We start from the raw sequence: 24,136 nt of genomic DNA, 5'->3' as shown, positions 1-24,136 counted from the left end.
AACTTCTCTTGCTGCAACTTGAGAGCCAAGACAACTTCACTAGGGCCAGGACAAGAAAGCCATCCCCCTGCACAATTCCAGCAGCATGCAGCAATAAGCACCCTTCTTCCCCACCCAAGCAAGATTAAGCAAATTCAGACAAAGAACCCACCAACCTGAGCTCAGGGACAGAGTTTATTTCTAGCCAATAAAGTGTTAACACCAGAGTGCATCCAAGCTGCTGTTAGCTTCCCATCAGGGTCTATAGGGCAGCCAGTATGATATCATGTAGGTTGGAAGCTCTGCCGATACCCCAGCTCCCTTACCATTCTATAGCATTTCACAGCATTATATCACTGCTGGCTGCCTGCCTGGAGAAAGCCTTCCACTGGGGTAGGAGGAAAAGCCAATTTTTCCTCCATTGTTTATTCATATCCTGCCTTTATTTTGGAATCAGTTTACTGCGCTGGGATTTTAGTCAGGATGTAGAAAGGTATTTACTAGAGCTCATATAAATTTAAAAAGAAACAACTCAGAGGGATAAGCAGCCAAGAGGTTTGGGGGCAAGGGCACCACATGCTTTACAATTAAGAGGGCAGGAGCATTTCTTCCTATTCACTTTAATCTAGTTCAGGTAGGTGCCAATCTTTCCTGGAACACCTGAAGAATGGATGGTTACACATTCAGTTTAACAGCAGGATAGTCCCCTCCTTCTTTTCCAGACTGTGCGAAAATAGAAAGGGGCAGGGAACAAAAACGTGCAGAAGTGGGAGATTCTATATACGTATGGAAAATGCTGCCTCATTAAAGTATCTCCTGGAAGCCCAACTCCTTCCCTTATGAATATTTTCCACCCTTCCCACCAATGATGCCTATGCATGCTCTTGACTAAAAACAGCATGTAGCTCCTTTCAGGGCCTACCCAATAACCCCTGCCATCATGGCCAAGCATCTAACCCAACTTTTGAACATCTGGTGCTTAGCTTTCATGTGGCAGTTTCCCCTGCCTCAGATCATCTGGCTAGAAGAGCCTATAGTGATGCGAGGTGGCTGGTGCTGGAGAGGGGGTACATATTCTGGGTTCATTCACTGCATCTGTTTACCCAAGGAAAAACCATGTCATCTCCACGTGACATCACCCTCAGAACTACCTCCAACAGAAACAACTGCTTGAAAAGAACATAGGAGTGGGAGGTGGACAATATAATTCAGTGGACAACTGCCCTTCCTTGCCTGGGTTTCTAGGTATAGGGATATGGAATAAGTTACTCAGTAGGCCTTCTCCAGTGCTCATCTTTATTTCCATAGGATCATAGAGAATAACCACTCTTTTCCCAAACAAAATGGGGGTTCCTTGTGGAGAGATCCTACAGCAATTGCAACTAGCTCTCCCCTTCTTCTGTACACTCATCCTAACTGTTCCATCCCAAAATGATGAACACAACTGGGCAAGCAGCAGAGAGGAGGGGAAAAATATCAGAACTCAACTCCAATGCATTTGTTTCCTAGTGGGGTGGGAGGATTGGAGCAGATGGCAGGAAAGCAGAGGTTGCAGGAGAGGCTGCGACACCATCATGTAGCATAGACCTACGGCCAAGACTAACAGTTAAAGCTATCTAAATATTTACAGGGTTTCCTGGGCCAACCACAGGACCTGCACAGCAGAGAGAAAGTCGCTGACTCTGTGAAACCTGGGAACTGACAGTTCTTCTTTCTTCAGAAAGGATTTCTTATCCTTCTCACCTCCCAGCCCATTAGCACTGGATTATAGGATCCATCAAATGCTTCTTTCCCATTTAGCCCGCTGAACAAAGCTGTGTTAAAATGTCAGTAAAGTCTGATGTTCAAAAACAAATAGCCAACTGAGTCTTGGCACAAGCAAGCACAAATTAGAGAACTAGGCCCTCTTACGCTACAGTTTAATTTGATCCAGAAACCAAGAGAGAACGCAAAAAAACTTTGAGGCCATGCTCCAGAAAGCATTGAACTGCTGGTCATGGCAAGTGGCCTGCCAGCACAAGGTAGAGGTAACAATTTCTGAGGCTTCTTAATTGCTTAGGCGCTAAACCCCTCATTATCAAAAATGACTTCGGCTTCCAAATGCCTACATTGTATTTGAAAATGAGGTCTTACAGACAGATGTTTAAAGGTATTCAGGCATGTGAAAATGCAAGCAAGTGCCTGGTGGTATTTTCAGCAATGCCTAAATACTCTTTAAAATCTGGCACTTTGCCTCCTAAGTTGCTCTTCCATAGGCTACAAGCGTCTTATCTTTTATTTTGCCTGCCCAGCCACATATCCATCCAAGGCATAAATGAAGATGCCATCCAAGGCATAAATAAAGATGAACTCTCTTTCAACTTCAGACAGTGGTGGCCCAAGATCCAGAGCAAAAGCTAAACTAGCCTGAACTGTCTTTTCAGAGAGAGTAGCAACTCCAGAAGAGAGGAACTAGCTCTTCCCTTAAGATGCAAGTTAATTACGTCGGAACGTGAAGAGCTCAGACAATCCCAACAGCAAAAATATGGTCCACTTGCATCTTTGCATAATGCAGGAGCATAGTGTGTTAAATCCACTAAGTAGGGTAGCTGGTGTGAACCTTTCAGAAACAAGCTCAGAGAAGCCTCCAGTAACCCATTCCTTCATAAAGTGTCAATCCTTTGTATAGGGAAAGTCACTAATCCTCCACGGAAAATGAAATTAATGAAATAGGTCAGATATTCTGATCACTTTGATAATCATAGCAGTGAGTTGGCTTCCTTCTACCTCTTACTGAGCATTGGGCTAGGGGCGATAGGTTGCATATCAATTACTGAAAAATCATGGGTTAGACATTGACAAGAAGCACATCAGGTCAACAGAAACCTCTGAACCTGCATTTCCACCACTGGTGCATTTTTATTTCAAGCTGGCCCCTGACAGATCAAAGTAGCAAGGGATGGAAAAAGACCTATGAGGTCATCTCATCCATCCTGCTGGCTAATGCAAGACTGTTCCCTACAGAGACTCTCACATGATCTCATGTGCATCACAGTCCCCTCCGCCCCTCAGTGTTCCTCACAAAGGCAGCTTGCAGGGAGAACGTGCCAGCACAAGGCAGGACTGAAAAGTCCTCATAAGGGACCTGTCAAAAATGACAAGTTGCTAGAGAGATGCAAATGGCACTCGGCCAACCATAACAGAGCTGTCAACGAAAGCTGCCAATCAGCTATCATGTTAGAAATGGCTCTGGCAACCAGAGGGAAACACGCTGGCAAGTTACAGTGAAGAGAACACTTTCCTCCACGATGCAAGGGAGCAGAGCTCCATCCTCCCAGCGGGAGCATGCAACAAGGACCAGGCAAACAGCTACTGGGAATGGCACTCGGCAGCAGTAGCATCCCACGGTAACCAAGAGGTTCAACACGTTAGAGCCAACAGAAAAGCAAGACAGGCTGAAGCATGGGATCCTACAGGAAAACCAGATGCAAACAGTGCCCAGGTCTGGAGGCTTAGGACGTGGTCCAAACTCTAGTGCAAGCTGGCACTCTGTGGAACAGCCAGCCATAGCTTTTTCTCTTCCTGCAAATGAAATACCCAACGCACCTACCGAGATCACTCGCAGCAGTTAGAACTGTTCTGATACAAAGATGAAGGACCCTTGCACATGCCTGATAATGAATACAACCCTGACCTCCTAAAATGACTGGGACTGGAAGCGCTTTACAAATACTCAAGTCCCACCTCTTACCCAAGGGATACGCATTTCCTCATCTGCTTTCAGGAGGGGCATTGGAACCACACCGAAAAGGGCGCTGCTTCTGCTGCAGCTCCTCCAGGTCAGCTCCTGGAAACAGGTGTGCTGGGTAGCTCAACTGGTGGCAGCCGCATCTATTTCCAAGTTGCTGTCACCACAGGGTGAAACCACCCTACGTGCCTTGGTTTTCATGAAGCAGAGCAGAGCCCAACTGGGAAGGCCTGCAACAGAAGCAATGTACTGCAGGTAGGTGCACTTTCCTGTGTCAGAGCTGAATGGAGAAGCGGCCGGAACATCTCCTGACAACAGAGATGCGTGGGCAAGACGGTCCCACCTTCCCTACACATTTCCACTCTCAGATCCTGCATGGTGCTGCCTGAGTGGGAAGGTCTGAAGCAGGAGCACAGGCTCTTGCAACAACCACAAACAGATCCAGCTCTGCAGGAGGCACACAGCACAGCTCCACCTGGCTACAACACCCCCTTGGCCTGCCTGCACCCCTCTCCTAGGCCTCACATACCCACCTCTCCCCACATACTGCATGTGAAGCCAATCACCTTGTCTTGGCCAGCTGGGCATCCCCAGGCTCTGCCCCTTCTGGCCTCCAAGCACAATATTAACAACAAAATGATAGCGTTTATATTATTATAGTCATACTATATTTATCTTCATTTTTTAAATGGGGTGCCACTGAATTCTGAAAAGTTTTGGAGGGGCGCCTTGAGTCGCAGAGGGTTGAGAAGCACTGTCCTATGCATTATAGTGCGGCTGACCCTTCCCTGACATGAGAAACAATGAAAGTCCACAGACATTTACCAGTTACCAATGCAAAGTCAGACATAACAACCTCCAGCAGAGACAGAACTGTCTGCAGAGAGTTATTTCAAATGGGTTTAAGCCTGTGTGGTCCCAGGTCCAGAGAAATTATGTACAATAAACCTTTCTGTGGAAAACTCCACATATTTAAGGCATCTTTCACCAGCAAAGGGAAAAGTACCAGCCTTTCTATTCCACTCCTCATCCCTCCAAGCCAAACACAAGGAGACAATGCTAGATTCTTACTACTCAGAACGGTGGATTGTGCTGGGTTTCTAGAGAATTGGTGAGACGTTCAAAGGGGATGTGAAACCAAACCAGCTGAAAGAATGACCCAAAAGAGAGCAATGTTTAATATAGAAAAAAAGGAGTGGGAAATTTTAAGAGGAAAAGGAAAAGAAAGGAGGGAGGCAACTGGAAACAAAGAAAACTCTTGGCCAAGTGCTGCTTGCTTTTGGCCTGCATCCACCAGTTTCCAAGCCCTTTTCCACAGCAGGAGTGCAGGGCTGTGGAGGGGAGCATGGAGCTCTCTAACTTTTCTGCTGCAGGGCAGTTTCGTTGGGTCCTGGTCTGGGACAAGCAGCATGTCAGAAGAGGGCAGGCTATCTGACAATCCGGTCTCTGGCATGGCTTACCGGCTTTGCTGTTCCCTTTCTCCCATGCTGCCTGCCTCACGAGCCAGGGAAACGAGAAGAACAGACGCTCTGGTTCAGGCAGCAGGGAGAGCAGCAGGGGAAACCCCCACTCCAGGAACATCTGCAGGGCCCCTGGAGCATCAGCATTAGTATTTTAGCTTAGAAAGACATAAAGATAAGTGCCTGGCAGATTCAACGCTGGACAGTGCAATAGGACACTCAGCAGGCTAGAAGACAAAGGGGAACACTGAACATAAGGGAGAAAGAGGACCTGGGAGAAAAATGAAACCAAAATGCTCACATGCAGCAGCATATGCAGGACTGTGCCAGCACATGTGCCAGAGCATGGCACGTGAAGACACTTTGCTTGGCACGCCAGCCCTTTTCAGAAAGGTTGTTTCAGACTTCAGGCTTTACTGAAGTAAAACCACTGTGGTGGGCAGCAGGGGCTGGTGGCAGGCAGCCAGGAGGCTGAAAACAGCTGCACTGGGGGCTGCGGAGCCCTGGCCTGGCTCATTGCCAGCGATGGGTGTACACACACCTCGGGGCAGAGTGGGAAGGGGCCAGGGCTGCACTGCTCTTCACAGCTCCCCTGCCATCCACCCAGAGGCGTGTGTACGCCTGCCACCAGCAATGACGTGGGTCAGGGCTCTGCAGACCCCGGAGCAGCCACTTGCAGCCTCCTGGCTGTCTGAATGAAATGACATCCCAATGCGCTTAACAAAAAGTAAAAAAGAAAAGAAGAATAGCAAAGGAAAAAACAGATTTCCATCTGTGTTTCTCTTTGTGTTTGTAGTATGTGTCACCACATTTATTGTCACCAGGTGGTTAGTTTTGGTATTTTTAAAAATTTGGCATTTACTGTAAAAAACAACATTTATGATTATTAACAGTAATAATATGCAGGGTGTCCAGCCTAGTACCACTCCTCCCCCCATTTTGTTTTCCTGGCACTCGAACATCCTATAAGTAGACACTGTGGTTCTTTTGGCGCTCTGCCCAACAATGTTGCCGACCCCTGCGCTATGCCTTTAACAGCTGTAATTCATCCCTGTCCAACACTTGGTTAAATCTCCACAGACCAGATCTCCACATTTTGCTGCTTTATAATTGGGACACGGCATTGTCTGTGCAAGCACTCAAGGAGCAGCTGTAGAAGCTGCATTACTCTGAACCCCAAGACCTCACTTCTACCAAAACCTAGTTACACCACTCTGGGCGTTCTTTACTCATTAGGCCAGGGGTCAGCAATTATTTCAGCAGGAGGGCTGTCCAATGACTTTTGAGAGCCTCAACCACACTTTGACCGGTGCCCCCCTCCCCCATCAGCATCTTGGGACCAACCCCCAATTTTTGACCACTACCCGCCCCCCCCCACTCAGGCAGGAGCTCCTCTCCCTACTCACCAGCTGTCCAGTTGCAAGCCACTGAACTCAGTGCCTCCATATGGGGCTCCCAGATGGAGCGGTGGGAGCCCCATGGAGGTGGATGCACAGAACCCATCCAGTCCAATGGTGTATGATCTCTGAAAGCCCACCTACCACCAGTTTTCAGAGGAGCAGCTGCAGGTTGATAATAATTGGTTTTTGTGGGCCAGATAGAATGGCCTGGCAGGCCAGATCCCATCTGCAGGCCATATTTTGCCCGCCCCTGCATTAGGCAAAGATTTCTCAGTCATAAGATACAAGCACTGGTCTGCTTGTTGCAAGTCACTGGGGTAGTCAAACATCCATATGTGCATTTGTTTCATACTTTCCACTGCTACATAGAAGAGCTGGAAAAAAAAAAATCAGGATGTGCTCCATAGACAGACTGTGAAGGCCTCTATCACTTCAAAGAGCTAATGAACCGTGTCTGCATCCCTTTAAAATAAAGTTTGTTATTGTAATTCAGCCTGAAAAAAATCACCAATTCATTCTGCTCTTGGGATCTGCTGGCAAAGCTCTCCCACCGACTTCAATATGCTCTGCCCACACACCCTCAAGCAGAACTTCTCCCATCATCATTTCATTGTGCTAGATATTTTATACACTCAACAGCCTTCAACAACAGACAGGGAAGCAAAGTAAACATGGTTTTTGCATTTCAGTGGGGTTATATGCAATAATCCAAAAGTACTCTATAATGCCTCAAGCTATCTACGAAGGCAGATAAGAGAAAAAAAGAGGGGATTCCCTGCAGTGGGACATAACAGCTATTTAACATCACGGAGCACAGGAGAAAAAAACAAAGGTGAGTCTCAACCTCCATGAAAGTTGGAGAAAGCACACACTCCAGTCACATGCTGGCTCCAAGTGCTTTGCCTTGTGCCCACTTCTAAAAGGAAAACAGCAGCCTTGGGGGCCAACTGAGAAGAAACAGCCTAAGATACGATAATGTCACAGCACCAGACAACGCAGTGCGTTGCCAAAAGAATTTCTAAGAAGGTCGGATGAGAAAGAGAAGAACCCTTAGATCATCTGATCTATCCTTTTATCAGGACTGCCAGAGTAATCCCTGGAGTGGAAAACTTTCCCCAGCATGAAGAATCCAACTCTCTGCTTTTCCAAGTTTATACATCTCTGATTCTGTTAGTCTATAAGGTACATCTCTACCCTTCCTCTTTTCCAGTTCAGTTTCATGTCCAGAAATTCATTCTTAATCTCCAATAAACTTCCAAGTTTTCTGTGTGGCCCCTGGATCAATTTCTTACTATTAGGTCATTTTTCAACCATTTATTGCCCCAGACTAAACACATCCAGCTCTTGAAGTCTTTCCTCATAGGACATTCCAGCCATACCATAAGCATGGTCATTCTCTAGAGAGATTCTAAGACTTCCAATGCCCCTTTTAAGCTAAACAGCCAATCAGGTTCACAGAAGTTAAAAATAATCCAACTAGACATGGTAATTACAGGTCAGGTTGCCTCTGAAAGCAATCCAATTGACCAGGTTTGGAGCAGGACGCTCATTTAAAAGTCTACGAGGCATACATTCTCCAGAGTGTAGTTTGTGGCTCTGCAGGAGGCATCTTCTGTTCAATTCATTTGAGCAGCTAAGACACTAATGCAAATCTTCAGATCCATAGCTGCCTGGCTAGAGGAAGTCAAACTTTTTCTTTAAAGTTCTTTATACCTGGTTCCAGGAAAGAAAGAGGATACTTTATTTGGCCAACTAAGCCATGAGTAGCTGGTTCAAAGCATGTACCAGAAGTGGTATAAAATTTACAAAAAAAAAAGATAACCAACTTAAAGTTTGTCACAACACAAATTTACCGTAAAAACCATTTTTAGTTAAATATGGGGAAAATATACTACAGATTCTGAACATCTACAGACAACAATTTGGCATGCAATGCACAAGCATGCACAACTGTCTTTACAAGCAGTGGTGCAACTGCATGTGCAATCTGTGTAGGTATCCAGGTTGTAGCCATATTGGTCTAGAGGAAAGCAATCAGGACTTGTGGCAGAGGTGATATCTTTTATTAGACCAAGCAGATTTTTGCAAAAAAAGTTCCACTTGTGTGTGGGCACCGACCCAGTCTGTGGCTGCAGTGAGGGCAACTGCACTTGTAAATTAGATACATCCATGCACACATACAGTAACTGTCCACCTAGTAATTTGTAAAATGCAGACCCTACTTTCAAGGGATTTGAAAGTATTTCTGTAGGATGCACATGGTTTTGTTCTGTGAACTGCAACAGCAGCTTGCTAGTTAAACACTATAACCCAACAGTACTTTTGTTGCTATTGAAGAGGACAGATTTGTGCAAATGTGGGTGGGATAAACTTACTCATCAACATAAAAAAAACAAAAAACAGAACTGTCAGCTGCAACTGCTTAAGTGAAAATGTCTATATTTCTATTCAGCAAACCCCAAAAGAAGGGCTAGATCTGGTAAGGAAAAGTTCTCTTTTCTAGGAGGATTTCAAAAAAAAGAATGTGACTATAAAAAGATACTAACCAATAACCTTTAAAGGAAAAATTAGTCTAGTTCCACTTTGGATTTTTGAATAAACATTCATTTATCAGAACCCGAGACTTGGCAAGAGAGAGTGGATGGCAATCTGGCCTCCTGTCACTCATAATGATTATTTTTAAACTATGCTCTTGGACTTTGCCTTTTAAGATCTGTCATATGGTCTCAGGACCCTTGCTGTCAGTAACACTCAGTGGCAGGCTCCCAAGACAGAGCTGGAAAAACATAAGCTGCAGACTCTTAAAATGCAGCTGGAATGGAAGTTTCACTTCAGGGTTACCATCCCATGCATGAATGAAAGGGAGCTGCTTGGAATTTGAGCTATAAAACTGAAACCCAGTCATCTCACCCTGTAGACATTAGATCACCTCATTCAGCTATGGCACCAATTCTCAACCAGGATGCCAGGACTCCCTGGGGTGGCCCAAGATCCTTTGAAGGGTACCACAGGAAGTGTCAGATAAGCAGGTAAGGACAGGCTCAGGTTTTCCCTGCCTGGCTATTCCCTGACCCCAAATCAATTTTATAAGTGGGGTGCCTCTCGAGTCACAAAAAGTTATGGAGGGGTGGTGCCTGGAGTCTAACAAGGGCTGCTTCAAGCTTAAGTAGATTGAGAATCACCAAGTTGAAGAAGACAACATCAAAGACCTCTGAGGAATGATCACTGCTATTCAAGTTTCTAATTCCCACATAGCCCTGCTATTTCCAGTCAATGGAGAAAAATATCAGAACTGTCAAGCCAACTGGGTTGTTCATCTGCAGTCTAAATGCCAGTGACGCCTGGGTCTATTCAGCCAGTCAGGAGGCTGGCACTGCAACCCCATGATACTGCTTAACAGCTACAGCTTGAGGCTGGCTTCAGGCAGAGCAGGTGGACAGATGTCATCATTCCTTTCTCTTCCCTGTAGAGAAACTGCTAATGAGGATGACAATTGGCTCTATTCCAACACTATCAGAAAAATGAAAGCCTCTGGTGACCAGGGGTCCACCACTGGACATGGAGCTAGAAAGAGGAAGGTATTGACTACAATCACATTTTGGGCCAGGTCCTGCCCTATGGCTCACACATAAATAATGCAAGTAGGGCTGGGTCACTGACACAGCACTTAAGTATGCTGACCCCTTTCTCTCCAACATTTAGGGCAAACACTGCATGTGCCATCAGTCTCTGCTTCTTGCAATGGGGGTATGCACGTGGCTGGTTTTCCTCTACATCAATTGCTGACTCAAGGAGGGCTGACACAATGGCATGTTGGGCCATGATTACATCTGATGACAAGGGATCAGGGTTTTCTGTTTCCTGCAGAAAAATGCAGATTTTCCCCTTTAAAGGAGAAAAACCCAGGAAAGCATGGGTTTCTCCTTGCAGGCTGGCAGAGTTCCAGCCTGCAAGGGGCTGCTGGGGGGAGTGGGAGGAGGGTGATCAGAGGCAGTGAGCCATGTGCATGTGCAAGTGCACATATGCAGGTGGCTGGTAATGCAGCCAGGCAGCATGGTGGAGAACAGCTCCCACATTTCCCTGAAGGCAAGTCGGGGGGCGGGAGACGGGACACAGGACAGACGGGACAGGTGACACATGGGTGTCAATGCAGGGCATAGACAACACTTGGAGGTTGAGGGAGGGGCACATGCCCCCCCAGTTTTCTGTGCCCACAGGGGAGCACAGGGTTACAGCCTGGCTGGACTGGCATTAGGCAGGAGCTGCCTCCACAGATGGGCAGGCAGGACCCGATGCAGAAAGGTAGAGCAGGGTGGGGAGGCTCAGTGGTGCTGCCACTGCTGCCAGGAGTGCCACAGTGGCCATGGCCACCAAGGAGAGGTATCCCTTCCCTGCTCAGAAACAGCAGAGGAGCACACCATCATGCTGCTGCCACCACAACTCACCTTGGTGGCCATGGTGGCACAGCTGGCACGGGGCTCTTGGCAGTGGCAATGGTGCAGAGTGGTGGCCCCTTGCTGCTGTTAGGTGGGCAGGGGGCAACTCACCTTGTGGCCATGGTGGCACAATGCTCCCTCCCATGCTGGGTCCCGCCTCCTGGGCTGAGGAAGTGGCTCCTGCCCAGTATTGGTCCAGCCAGGCTGCAGTCCCATGCCTCACTGTGGATGCAGAAGTCGGGGGGGTGGGGGGGGCACATACTCCCCCATGATTCCCCAACACATTACCTATGCTCACACACCCCCTGTTCCATACACAACACCCCTTTTCCACACACCCACACCCTGCCCCACACATTGGGAGGCTGGGACCTGGGGGCAAAAGGCAGCAGGTCCAGACTGAGGTGTACCAGCAGGGCTGGGGGACACCTGTGGGTCAGGAGTGAGGGGCACTGGCACTGACAGGGGGGATAGTCACAGCTGGATCCATGTCCTGATGAGTGAAGAGGACAGCAGGAACTCTGATTTTCCATAATAAAAAAACAATATCAAATGCCAAAATATACAGGTATTTAGAATATACGTTATTATAATGATTGAGGCACTGGTAGTCTTCCAAATTGCTTTAAAATTGTAAATATATCAATACAACATTGTGTTCAACTGGTATCTATCTATCTATATAGTGGCATCTCAGTTTAATCACAGAAAAATGTAGATTTTTGGGGGGCAGAGAATTTTGGATATTTTTAATCAGAGAAAAGCAGGATCCCTGTGATATGCATTTAGGCAGCACTTTAAATCCTAATGTCAACAGAGCCCACAGTCTTTTCTATGTACCAAGCTAGTTGAGTTAAAGCTCAAGGAAAACTCTAGGCTAACCTTAACCAGTTTAGCATGCATTAAAGTCTACAACCAGGCTTTTCAAACATTACAGCCAATATGGCTTAGAGCACCACCATTGGGAAGCAAGGGTTGGAAGAGTTTCATGTCACTCAACAGTGATCTTTCCAACTCTGATGGACTCTGAACCAACTCATATCTGGTTCTCCTTACCTAGAAAGACAACAGCCAGCTGGGAAGATGGCCACGAAGGGTTAGCAGAGGATGGAAATACAGAGACTCCATATAGGATACTGAGGCCTCTGTCTCTGGAAACTATTATATGTGACATTTCTAAGAGCGAGGAGGTCTGAAAATTTGCTAGGACAGCTCTACCATATATAGTTAAGACAGTGATACAGAGGGCTAAGTAACTAACCTTCACCTGGATCCTATGCCAGCAAGGCTGGGCTGGGCTCCCAGTAGTGCAGAACTGTATATTTGGTTCCCACTGACAAGTCATCGCCAGCTCATTTTTCAAAAAGGCACACAGGTGTTTGGCAGAAATAGTTTGCCTTCTGCTCTGAACCAGAGCAGTGCTACACACAAGCATTTCTCTCTGGTTGCATTACAGTGCATCTTCTGCTTTATATTGTGCTCAGATGCTGCAGCAAAATGCATTACAAGAACCTGAGCAGACCCATTCTTCCCTTTATACCCATCTTTTGGGGACCAAGACCTCCCCCCCAACCCTATTTTGCCCCATATTTCATGGAGAATTAGTACCCCCTCTCCCCTTTCTCAGAGTGGTTTTGCCAGACAAAGAGGCAGTTGTTTTAGGTTCAGCAAAGTCAAGTCTTTGGTCTGATCAGAGTGGGGGTATCATCTAAATCAGTGTTTCTCAACCTGTGGGTTGCAACCAAAAAGTGGGTTGCAAGAATATAGCAAAGGGTTGTGAACAAACTTTAAGAAATGGATCCAACTTTAAAAATGGATTCTCCTTTAAAGGAGAAAAACATGGGAAACTGGGGCTCTTCCCCTGCGGACTCTTGGGAGTTCCAGTTTTCAACAGGCTGCTTGTGGCCCCCCCAGTGCACATGCACACACCCCTGTCCCACACACTAAGGGGCTCGGGCCTGGGGGCAGACAGGCAGTAGGTCAGGAGTGAGGGGCACTGGGTCAAGACTGGCCATCGATGTTTACAAATGGGTCCTGGTACAGAAAACATTGAGAACCACTGCGCTAAATGTTATGGGTCATTTACAGGTTAGGTCACAACACTGGCAATGGGGGAGGAAATAAAAATCTTCTTTCAAACTCATACATGATGCTAAGTGGCTGCCCTTCAGGGACAGAAGACAGCACATTTATGCTCAGAAATATAAAACCTTTGCTTCCAAGTTTTGCGTGTATACTTTGTGGTTGGCTCTGATTTGCAGTTTGCTGGCAAATCCAGTTGAAAGCAAGATGACTCAGCTGTGTTTGCTGCCCCCATCCACCCCTCACTAGAAAAAAAAAAATAGGTTTTGATTCTATGTAATTAACTGGCTTTGTGAATCTGTCTGGTTCCTATTGATTTTTTCAAACAGAAACAGCACTGTCCTTCACTCCAGCACCAACACAGTTCTGCAACATTGTTCTCTGGCAGACTCTAGCATGGCCTGGGGAGCTGATCTAGTTTTGAACCCCACTGGCTCACACTGTTTAGCTTAATCCCAAAACTACTGCAGAAGAAGGCGGCAGGACAGCTGAGCCTCTGCTTCAGAGAAGAAGCTCTCAGGAAGCAGTGAGTGGATGAAGAGCAAGTGGCTTGATGGACCTTGATTGCCAGCAGCCAGTTATGCTGGTGGAAGCCACATCCCCTTCTCTGACAACAGCTGGAATCTAGCCACAAGATTTCAATACAAGGAGCTCCACTCACATGGGGGTTTATCCTCCACAAGCTACACGTGTAAGAACAATTAAAATGATGCATAACAAAAAACAGACAGGCTCTCAGAGGTGTCCAGGAAGAGGTCCTCAAGTCCATTCTCATCCTCACTAGATCCCAAGAGATTTCTGCTACAGAGATAAGTGAAGGTTACAGGTGCCATAAAATCCCACCCCCACCCGATTCCTTCAGACTTGCCCTTTATGGAGATACTAAGCAAGTGGTGCAGTGACCCTCTGGCTGATTAATGAATAGAGTGGGTGGGGTCCAAAGGGAGCCCTGTTTGGTACTCCTTGGGTGAAAGCAATGATAGCAGTGATATAAAGGAGGACTGTAGGGAAAACGGATTCTGAGGTGTAGGGAGAATTTCCAACCCCAGGGGGGAAAAAAAAAGGCCAAAAATGAAGTTATACAGACACTGGCTCCTGCAGGGAATCTCCATACAAACAGCATTAGAAGAACCTGACAACCATTCAACAGTTCCCCGGGCTGCCAATACAAATACAGAAACCACATGAAGCTAATTAAATCTTATCACATACACATTTTCCAGGTCTGATGCATAATCTAAGTAAGATGAGCAAACAGAGCAAGGAAAAGGCAGGAGGGAAGAGGCTTGCAAAATTAGGGTAGGGAAGGCAAAGCTTGGGCCTGCACAACTGAAATGCAAGGCAAGAGCTGACCTGCATGTGGCCATCCCGGACTACTAGTTTCCACTTGCCTTTTGCTCACTGCCACTAAATAGCTGAGCCAACAAACCACAGACAGAGCAACCTAGAAAGGCTTCCTTTTTTTTTTTTTTTTTGTTTTGTTTTAAAACGGAAGCCTCTTTCTTCCAAGAACTCAGGGTGATAAATCTCAGTCATTATAATGCGCTATAGTGAAAGAGGATCACAGTCACCTATATCAGAGCCAAAGACTCCTAGCCTTGCAGCCCAGAGAGGATGCATTGCACAGTGTACAAACAGTATGTCAGTGGAATGCCCTGTTTTAAGGTTATGCAGAGGAGAAAAGTGTTTTATTTTTATTAACTGTATCATCTTTCAAGGCTTTATCATGAAGTGCCCACAGATAATAACTGGGAGATTGTGCAAATGTATATTAGGTCAGCTAAAAGAAAAATCCAAGACAGAACCCTCCAGCTTTTTTCCCCAGTCTGATCCAGTGAGTTGTGATCTCTCTGAAGGGCACTGAAATATAAATTAAGTGCTCACATTGCAACATACTGAGGGCAACAACCCTTAGACCAGCTGCAACAGGTTTCTATCAAACACCTCAGTCTCTAGCCAGAAGATAGGATTGTCCCAGTTTGAAGAGCAACAGGCCAGGGAGTCCTCCACCCCAGCTGCCCTGATGGATTTTAAATGCTGTCAGCACTGGCCCATTGGTCTCATAAAACAGTAGCAGCTGAAACCTGGACTCCAGAGTTATCTTGCACCAAGAGCCAAGTGGGTATCTTTCTACTGTTCTTGCTGCATAGAGGAACTGAATATTGTGAATCACAAATGTTGGAGCTACCTGATTACGTTGACTGTGTCTTTGTCTGTTAAGGGTGTGCCTAGCCCTTTATTATAGATATTATGCATTACAGAGGTTTTCCACAGCAGATTGGAGTTTGTCCAGCATCCTGGCTCCAGCAGTGGTTAATGCTGGATAGACAAAGATGAAGATGTTACATCCTCTCTTCTCAAATAAAACATCAGAAAGCGGAAGTCATTCATGCTCTTTAGTTAAGTACAGATAGGCACAACCTTGTACAAGGCACAAGAGAGAGAGAGATGCTTCTGGCACCAAAGAGCACGTAGTTTATCAAGCATGTTCTAAGATTCAGCACTGCGGAGATGTCATTGAAAACTGTATGAATCGGGCATTACAAAAGAGGAAGTAAGAGTGTGACTGGCGAAGCAAGCCCCTGCAGACATGCAGAGCTCAAGTACGTGCATTGGCTGGCAGCTGGTGAAGGAGAACAAAAAAAATTCACAGACTAAGTCTAAAAATAGGGGTCCACCCAGGAAGTTCATCTTGGACAGAGGTGCCACAAAGACACGCAATCTACCCCCCCCCCCCACACACGACACTACACAACACACAAGAAGCTAGAAAAGCCATATTATGCTCTCCTTTCATCCCATCGTCCCCTTCACTCCTTTTTCTTCTCTGCATCCTGTCTCCTCACTCTCCTTCATGCTGCCCCTTATACAGGAGGCTGGTAGTTGTGCCAATACCTCCCTCCCTGTGCAGATCCCCTCACCTGTTCCTACCTTCCCCTGTGTTAGTCACTGCCCTGAACACTCCTGAGGGGTTGGATATCATGCTGTTTAAGGATGTCCTTCATCATCACCTATGTTTCAAGCTAAATTAAAGAGTTCCATATATATATATTAGTTAAATGAGCAGGAGATAATACTAGAGTGAAAGAGCAAGAGTTCTGCAGGGAGCAACTAGGAGGCATGTCCCGTTTCAACAGGGATGACATGATGCAGGACCTAGATTGCAAGCGTCCCAATCAAGCTGCTCTCCGGATAGACTCTGACAGCTTTAAGTGCTATGAACAGACCCAGACGCCCTGCAACAGCCCAGTGCTGCACTAAGACAAGTATGATTCTAGAGGATGCCCTGCCTTTGTCCCCTTCAGTCAAGAGAAATGTGGCCAGATGTGCCTTTTTGTTCTAGCATCTCGTAGGTACCAGCCTGACGACTAAGAGTAGGACCACTAAACCCAATGCTGAGGCTGCTGAATTGGCTGGGGGAAAAAAAAAAAACAACAAAAAACCAAAAACTTAGCACAAAGATCAATTACTCCAATCCTGTGCCAGACATCGCCTCCTCCCAGGCTGGCCCAGCACTGTGGGAATCAAGGAGGCAAACTTCTCAGAGAAGAGGTCCCTGTTGAGAGCGAGCAGTAATGCCTTCCCCTTCCAGCCACAGAGGGGCCAGGCCCCAGGCCCCAGAGAAGAAGTGCCAAGTGCCCTGCCTTTGTTTAGTTGAGGCAACAGGAACAAAGGGAAAGAAAGAAAATTCCTCATGTGCTCCACCTGCCCACAAACTGTTTTACCTCTATCCCTAGAAATAGCAACAAAAGCTGCTCTGAGAGCATCAGAGGTTAGCACATCCGAGAGTGATCTGAGGAGCGCCTGCCTTGCACTGGAAGAGCTGAGAGACCCCCTCAGAGACACGGGGTGGAGAGCCCAGGGCTGCACCAGAAAAACACGAGCTGAACAAGACAATTAGAGGAGCAACTCCCCAACTTCCAACTAGCACAAGGCTCTCCAGTAAATACCATCACAGGCTGGTCCAGCCTGTGGTCAGTCCAATACAAGAGATCCCCCACAAAAACCCTGGCCTCTGGGAGAGATTAGCGCAGCTGCCCGTCCTTCACTGGGAATCTGATGTGCACGAGGTGAATAAGGAAGGGAGGCTCAAGCAGCCCCAGAGTTCAACTTGCCAAGCTGCCCAGATCCCGGGGAGAGGAAGGCACGGCTTTGCCCCCTGTGCCAGACAGACTCCCGAGGCAGCCAGCATTGCCTTAGACCTTGCCCTGCCTGGACAGGGGTGTGCATGGCAGTCCAGCCAGCAGATGTGAAGGGTGTGCGTGCGTGTGCGCACAAGGGGTGCTGCTCTGAGCCCAGATGTGAAAGTGTGTGTGGGGGGGGGGGGGGAGGGGGGCTGCTCTGAGCCCAGATGTGAAGGGTTGTGTGTATGTGTGTCTAGGGGGGATTGCTCTGAGCCGAGGTGTGAAGAGGGTGCGCGTGCGGTGTGTGTAGGGGCCGGGGCCGGGGCAGCAGCAGGCACTCACGTAGTGCTTGTTGGGGACCCGCCTCTTCTGCACGTCCAGCACCTTCACCTCCACGAGGCTCCTGCGGGGCATGGCTCCGTGCCTGGGCAGCCCGCGGGCCGGGCGCTGTCCCTGGGGCCGCGGGCGCAGGGGCTGGAGGCGGCGCCGGTGGCGGGCAGAGACGCGAAGCCCCGCAGCCGCGGGCGAGGGAGCAGCAGCCGCCGCCTCCGCTCCGCGCTTCCTCTTCCTTTCCCTGCGCTCCCGGCTCCGGAGTTTGCGGGCGGAGGGCTCCTCCCCGCCCGGGCACGGAGCGGAGTTATGCGCTCAGACCCGGCCCCGCTCTTAAAAGGGCGACGAGCGCGGCCCCGGGCACCCCCGCCGCGGGGGAGCGGCCGCCGCGGCCGGGTCCCACCGCGCCTCCGCCCGGCGGCGCCCGCGCGACAGGGCTGCAGCCCGCGCAAGCCGCGCCCGACGCGGCACAAGCAGGAGCACCTCCCGGCTGGCGCGGGCTCCCCGTCAACGCCGTCACTGCCCTGGCGCCGTCCCCAGGGCCCTCGAGCATGTTGCGGGGTGCATCCCCTACAGGGAAACACAACACGCATTTCTCTCCCTTAGAAAGAAGCTAGGAGCTGCCCTCGGGGGGCAGGGAGGTATTATTCAGTTTCAGACTGAAGGGAAAACCAATCTAACTTCACGGGAGTGAGTTTTAAACAATGCACGGGGTGGGAGCGAGGAGCCGGGTGACGGGCAGCAGCCCACAGGACGGGCACAGGTGGATAGGGAGAAGATCGGGAGGATTCAGCAGGATGGTTAGTTAACACCTGTGGACTGAAGCGTGGAGAAGGGAGCAGGTAGGTGATAGTGAGCCAGGAGGTCAATTGACAACTTCAGCACTGCCCAGCTGGAAATGCTGCTGCCCCTGCCAGGCACTTGCCTTTAAACTTTGGGTGAATCCAAAGGGTGGGTGCAAGTACACCAGTGCAACCCCTTAGATCTGCCCCTGACTAGTCCCTGCAGCCCACCTCAGTCCTCGGAAAGCCACGAAGTAGTCTTTTTTTTTTAAATTTTTTTCAAGACTTAAGCTTTTAAAATAAAATGCCAGGTACTTTCAGGTGTTCTGGGCTTCCAGTCCTACATCTTCTGCAAAACTAGGGCAAGGGAAAAAATCCCCACCTCAGATTCTCCTGGCGTCTCCAGGAGCTGGGCTGTAAGTTGATCACATCAGCAAACAGTTTGAAACAGCCTTAAACTGTGCTCAGCCCAGTCCGTCTTCTCCCATATCCCAACTCAAAAAGCAACATTAAAAGGCCAACATCCAAGTTCATCGTCCACTTTGTGGCTTCGATGGGCAGCAGGAAGCTGTTTCCCCGGAAAATGATCCTGGCAGGAGGGCAGTCCAGCAGATGCTCCATTGTTTGAACACTTCCTCTGAAGTCACAAATCAGGCTGTCCTCTGGTGTCCATTGTGTTGTATGCGACTGCAACACCCACGTGCCGTTCTGCGGGGGTTCATAGAATCATGAAGGATCATAGAGAAGTACAACTGGAAGGGATCTCAAGAGGTCATCTAGTCCAACCTCCTGCCTGAGGCAGGATCATCCCAATCCAAACCATTCTACACAAAGTTCAAGTTCAGTGCAACTCACGCTATGCGACTCTGTGAAAGTAGGTAGTTGATCCGTAGGTTCCATGATCAAGTCTTGATGGTTTTCCTACAACTTCTGAGGATCATATTGTAATAGTGGTCCCAAGATACTCCTAGGTTTGGATGCTAACTGGAAGGGATTCTTGGATGTCAGGTGGTCTCTCACATGGTTTGGATTATTTTCATGGATAGGCAAGTCTGGGTTCATTACTGTTCATTTACATTCTCCCATTAATACTATTTTCTACTTGAAGGAATGCTGGTAAGATATTCAGGAGAACAGGGACCTAAACCAGACTATCACTGTTAATTCCAGCACTCCAGTGCTGATTCTCATAGCAGTATTCAATTATACATCAAGCAGAGTTCATATTTGCTAACTCCTTGAGCCTTCAAATATTCAGAAACTGAGAAGGTCAAGGCCAAGACCATTCTTTATAAGGTGCAATTATCTGCTCCCCACCTAGTTTTAACTACTTAGGATTGCTGCCAAGATAAAGGCTAGGACAATGCAATCTACTTTCTTAGATGTTAGTAGGCAGGACTGCAAATGCAGAATCACTCCAAGATGTTTTGGAAAGTTCTCTCTGATCAACGTAACATTCAACCACTTCTTTGCATGAAAGTTTCTCAGATGAAACAAAGAAGAATGCCTTTCTGTTTTTTTTGGATGATCTGGTCAGTCTCATGATCTATACTGTTCTTCTAATTTCTTCAGACCACTTGTGATGATGTAATCCTGTTGGGTCTAAGCCCTTGCTCAAATGGCAAGCGTGAGCTCATCTGCATACCCAAATTTCCACGATTGCATCAGTGGCATGTTAGTGCCAAGATGGAACCCTGTAGGATCTTGTTGTTCAGTAAATGCCTGCTGGTTCAGGCCGTTAATGGAACTTGTGGTTGATGACTGAGTACATGTAGTGTTGTTTGGCAATGCACTATTTTGACTTTTTTTAAATGAAAGGGACATGAGGATTTGTTAGTCATAGGTCATACCATCTCCTTGATACCACCCATGAACAAACTTATGCTCTTTATAATCCAGGATTGCATGAGGAAAGCAATAAGAGGAGCAACCCTTACAACAAGCTGATTTCAGAGCGGGATTAGGTACACGTAATCAAATCATCACAAACATCGATCACACCCATGAAGAATGTAGGAAGCACAATCACCCACTGACCACGTGTTTTCACCGACTACTAAAAAAGTTTGACACTACTTGAACTGGAGAATCTTTGAAGAATACCGTTGAAATATGAAGATTCACAAGCATCTCATTGAACTCACATTTCCACTATTAAGAAACAGCATGTGGATGCATGCAGCAAAGAGCAGCAGCCAACTGCAAGTACTTGTTCCTTGGGCAATAGGTGCCAAAGGTATATTCTGTCCCCATTTTTTTTCAACATGAACCCAGAATCTGTTACGAGATGAGCCCTGGAAGAATGTGACAAAGTGAATAGTGTAGAGATCTCCTCTTAGCAAAAAAATGTAGTGTCATCAGCATGTTCAAGACTGGCTACAACCTCTTATACAATGTCACAAATGCTGGAGTCAGTAAAAACTGCCTCTGAATGTGCTAAAAATGAAATGCATAATAAAAATAGGATGCAAATACACACTATGGTTAAATATTAAATTCTAAAGGGAGCAAATTCAGTTACCTGTTGTCATATATAAAATTATTTCTTTAATATCCCAAAGAAACTGGACGTAGACTAAAAATGACTTGCTTAGCTTTTCTAAACTTTAGTAAGAAAGGATGTGGATATTTCAGCTTGAAATGTAAAAAGATATGAGTGGTGAGAAGCAGAATTTTTTCCATAGCAGCTTATGGAAGTTAGTTCTGAGGAATTAATAGTCCAGCAAGAAGAGAAATATTAAGGCTTTGACATTTAAGCTGGCGGAGACTCTTGAATGGCACAAAAAACGCCACATGCCATTACCCCCGCAACAAATAGTTATGTTAGAATTGTTAATGTGAAAAAATGGATGCTTGTTAGAAATCAACAAGCACAAATGTATTATTTTTGCCACTTCACTTTGTAAGGAAGACAATAACTTTGAGAAGGTAATTCTGGAAGGAATGGTGGCAGGTCATCATGGTAGAGAAAAACCAGCAGCCAGTTGAGTGCTCAAAGCTGCCTTTCCAGAAATCTTCCTATGACACCATTAATATTTAAATATTCAGATAAATATAATAAGTACAAATCCATTTATTCCTAAAAGACTTACATCTTTTAATTTGAAAAATTGAAAAAGCCAGATAGTAGGAAAGAATATAAAAAAGTCTCTTGGAAATGTATCTGTTCTATAATGAGAGAAGAAATAAAGATACACGAACAGCATAAAAATAGGATTAGAAGAATGGCTAGACAACAATTGGGCTACAAAATTAAAATTAAGACACTGAAATGGTTAATAGAGGAAGTGCTGTAGTTGAGTAACAAGCATAGGTGCTTGAAGGAGAAGAAGAAAGGAGATGCAAGTACAACAAGCTGACCAGAACTATAGACTAGGAAGCAAAGACAGTCTGAAACCACTGGATAATTAAACAATACGTTGAAGCATAAAGAACATGTAAATACATGTGACAAAGATGCTGCATCACAAGATAAAATAAATGTGTGGGATAACAGCTTTGCAGACTTTGTCAGTAAAAGACATGCATGGCCAAAAACTGGGAATTAGGTAAACAAGGTATAAGTAATGGTTTGACAGTAAGCAGAACACAGCAGATGAAATAGTCCAGGAGAAGCTTTGCAGTTTGTACAAGGGAGAGTAGATACAGGAATTCTTAAAATGAGGAGTAGAGATTGCTCATTAGAAAAGGCCCAAAAAAGGAGGAGTAAATGGTACCACATTTCCTTGCCCACTTCCAGTAGCACATGAATAACTGGTGCATTGCCTTTAATGTAACAGGATTTAAAAGAAAACAAAACAAGCACAGCTTGCATGAAAATCATAGAAGTAACAAACTTTAAGAAAGGAACCAGGAATGATTGCAAGAACTGAGCATACTATCTTACTGAGTGTGCTGGGGAAGCACTGTGAGGGACAGTAAGCAGGTACAAGAAAACAGAACTTGCATAGGAATAGGTCAGATCAGACCTGCATTAAGTACAATTGAGCACAACCAAACACATCTTAGTAATTTCACAGGCTTCAAAACAGGCTTGTGGTATAATTTCTTAGGTTTTAAGAATGTATGTTATATGTAAGGAGTTGATCAAGCTCAATTAAATCACCTTCAGTAAGTCAACTAGTGGGGCTTCTTAGAAGAGAAGCTGATAAAAGGATGTAGAACAACAACAGGAATGAGATGCTCACATATTTTATTGCCAATTCTGTTCACTTTATTTCTAGAGCTGTTAATGGCTCAGAGATGAAAGAGGAGTATACATGGATAGGTGCTGAATAACCTTATATACGGAGATATTTTTCATAACACTGACCAAGGAATATCTACAGAGAATAACTGATAAGGTAAACCAGGAAAGCAAAAAATTCAGGCTGAGATTCAGTACAGAAGACAAAACCATATCAGCCAAAGAAAAGGAGAAGAAAAACATCAAAGAAAAAGACAAAAAAAGAGAAAAAAATTGTGGGAGAACAAGTACTAAAAAAATTGGAATTGTGAAGATGATGAAAAAAAAAGAATTATGTTGGCTACTGCTGCATTTAGAAAAATAACTGCAAGATCTGGAAAGCTAAACAGTTCAATAAAAATGAAAAAACTGGTATATACGAGTTAACTGTCTTGCCAATAATGTTGTACAGGTTGGAACACTAGAATGTAAAGTAAACTGATGAACAAGAGATATTGACTGCATGCGAGTTGGCTGAGAAGAATAGTGAGAGTTTCCAGACTGCAAAAAATAAATAGCGAGGCAATAAGGAAATGACTAGGACAAGAAATAGCGCTGTAAGATAATATTAAAAGAAAGCTGTCTGATGGTTTGGACACAATGTGAAGAATGGACCTGGAAAGTAGATACGTACCTTAAAACTGAACTAAATAAGATACATTTAGAGCGTAAGTTTTTGTGAACTCAAGCTCACTTTATTAGATGCCGTGAAAGGAAAAGCATAGAGCCGTGTATAAAGTGGAGTGAGTGATTTGAATACAAAAAGTAGGAAAGGAGAAAGAGCAAAGAGGGGGAAGAGAGGAAGGGGGCAGCAAACAAGGAAAGAACCCATAGCAACAAAGGGGTCACAAAAGCTAATCCAGGTAATGGGGTAAGAATCCCCAGTTCCTGTTTAAACCATACTTAAGACAATCCAGTCTGTCGGTGATTTCTTGTTCCACAAGTTCCCATTCAAACTGGTTTTTGTAATTTTTGCTGCCTAAGAACAGCAATCCTGAGGTCAGCAAGGGAGGGAGTGTGCTCAGCGGTGGGAGCTGCTCTCCCCCCCTGCCCCCTAGAAGAGCCACTTGTGGCTCCCTCTAACTCCCCAGCTGGGCCCCGCGGCCTCACATTCCTGCCCTAGGCCCCACGCATTGCCCTGGCTGGGCAGCATCCCCAGTCCCAGCCACCAACCCTGCCCCACTCCCTCCCTCACTGTGGGGGCCCCAATGTGCGTACTTACCTGCAGGCAGCTGGGGGAGCTTCTCTCCGTCGCTGCCTGGGTCCGTATTCCTGGCCACGTGCATGTTTGTGCCGTTTTCAAAATGGGAGGGGGGAAAAGGAGCAGAGGGAGCTCACTCTAGGGGTTTGCCAACCGGTGCCGGGGGGTGGGGAGGATGGATTGGAGCCCCCACAACTCAGGGGGGCTCCTATCCACCTGCCCCATCCTCCAGCACCAGTTGAAAAAGCCCCAGACTGAACTCCCTCCACTCCCTTTCCACCGTCTCTTTCTGAAAACAGCTCTGAGGCTGGGAGGCCAGCAGACAAGTTACTGAAGATGCTATTTTTTTTTTTTTTAAACTTCCTCATCTGAGCCCTCATTCAAAAAGGG

The 24,136-nt window shown here is 46.5% G+C and overlaps 1 protein-coding gene across 4 annotated transcripts in view; it reads right to left on the bottom strand.

Moving 5' to 3' along the window:
- Nucleotides 1–17,880, bottom strand: part of SH3PXD2B (SH3 and PX domains 2B) — a 123,720-nt gene extending 105,840 nt beyond the window's left edge. For 2 of the 4 annotated variants that reach the window (XM_014597552.3, XM_019478454.2), the window contains exon 1: nucleotides 17,551–17,878. In XM_014597552.3, coding sequence (XP_014453038.1) covers nucleotides 17,551–17,622 — 72 coding nt within the window. In that variant the 5' untranslated portion in view covers nucleotides 17,623–17,878. Of the gene's footprint in view, nucleotides 1–17,550 lie in introns of all 4 variants that reach the window. The other 2 variants (XM_014597550.3, XM_014597551.3) reach the window with 2 other exon arrangements.
- Between the last annotated feature and the right edge of the window lie 6,256 nt (nucleotides 17,881–24,136).

This window comes from Alligator mississippiensis, chromosome 9 (genome assembly GCF_030867095.1).
Source record: "Alligator mississippiensis isolate rAllMis1 chromosome 9, rAllMis1, whole genome shotgun sequence".
NCBI classification, from domain to species: Eukaryota; Metazoa; Chordata; order Crocodylia; family Alligatoridae; genus Alligator; species Alligator mississippiensis.
This window is presented reverse-complemented; position numbering and strand designations above follow the sequence as displayed.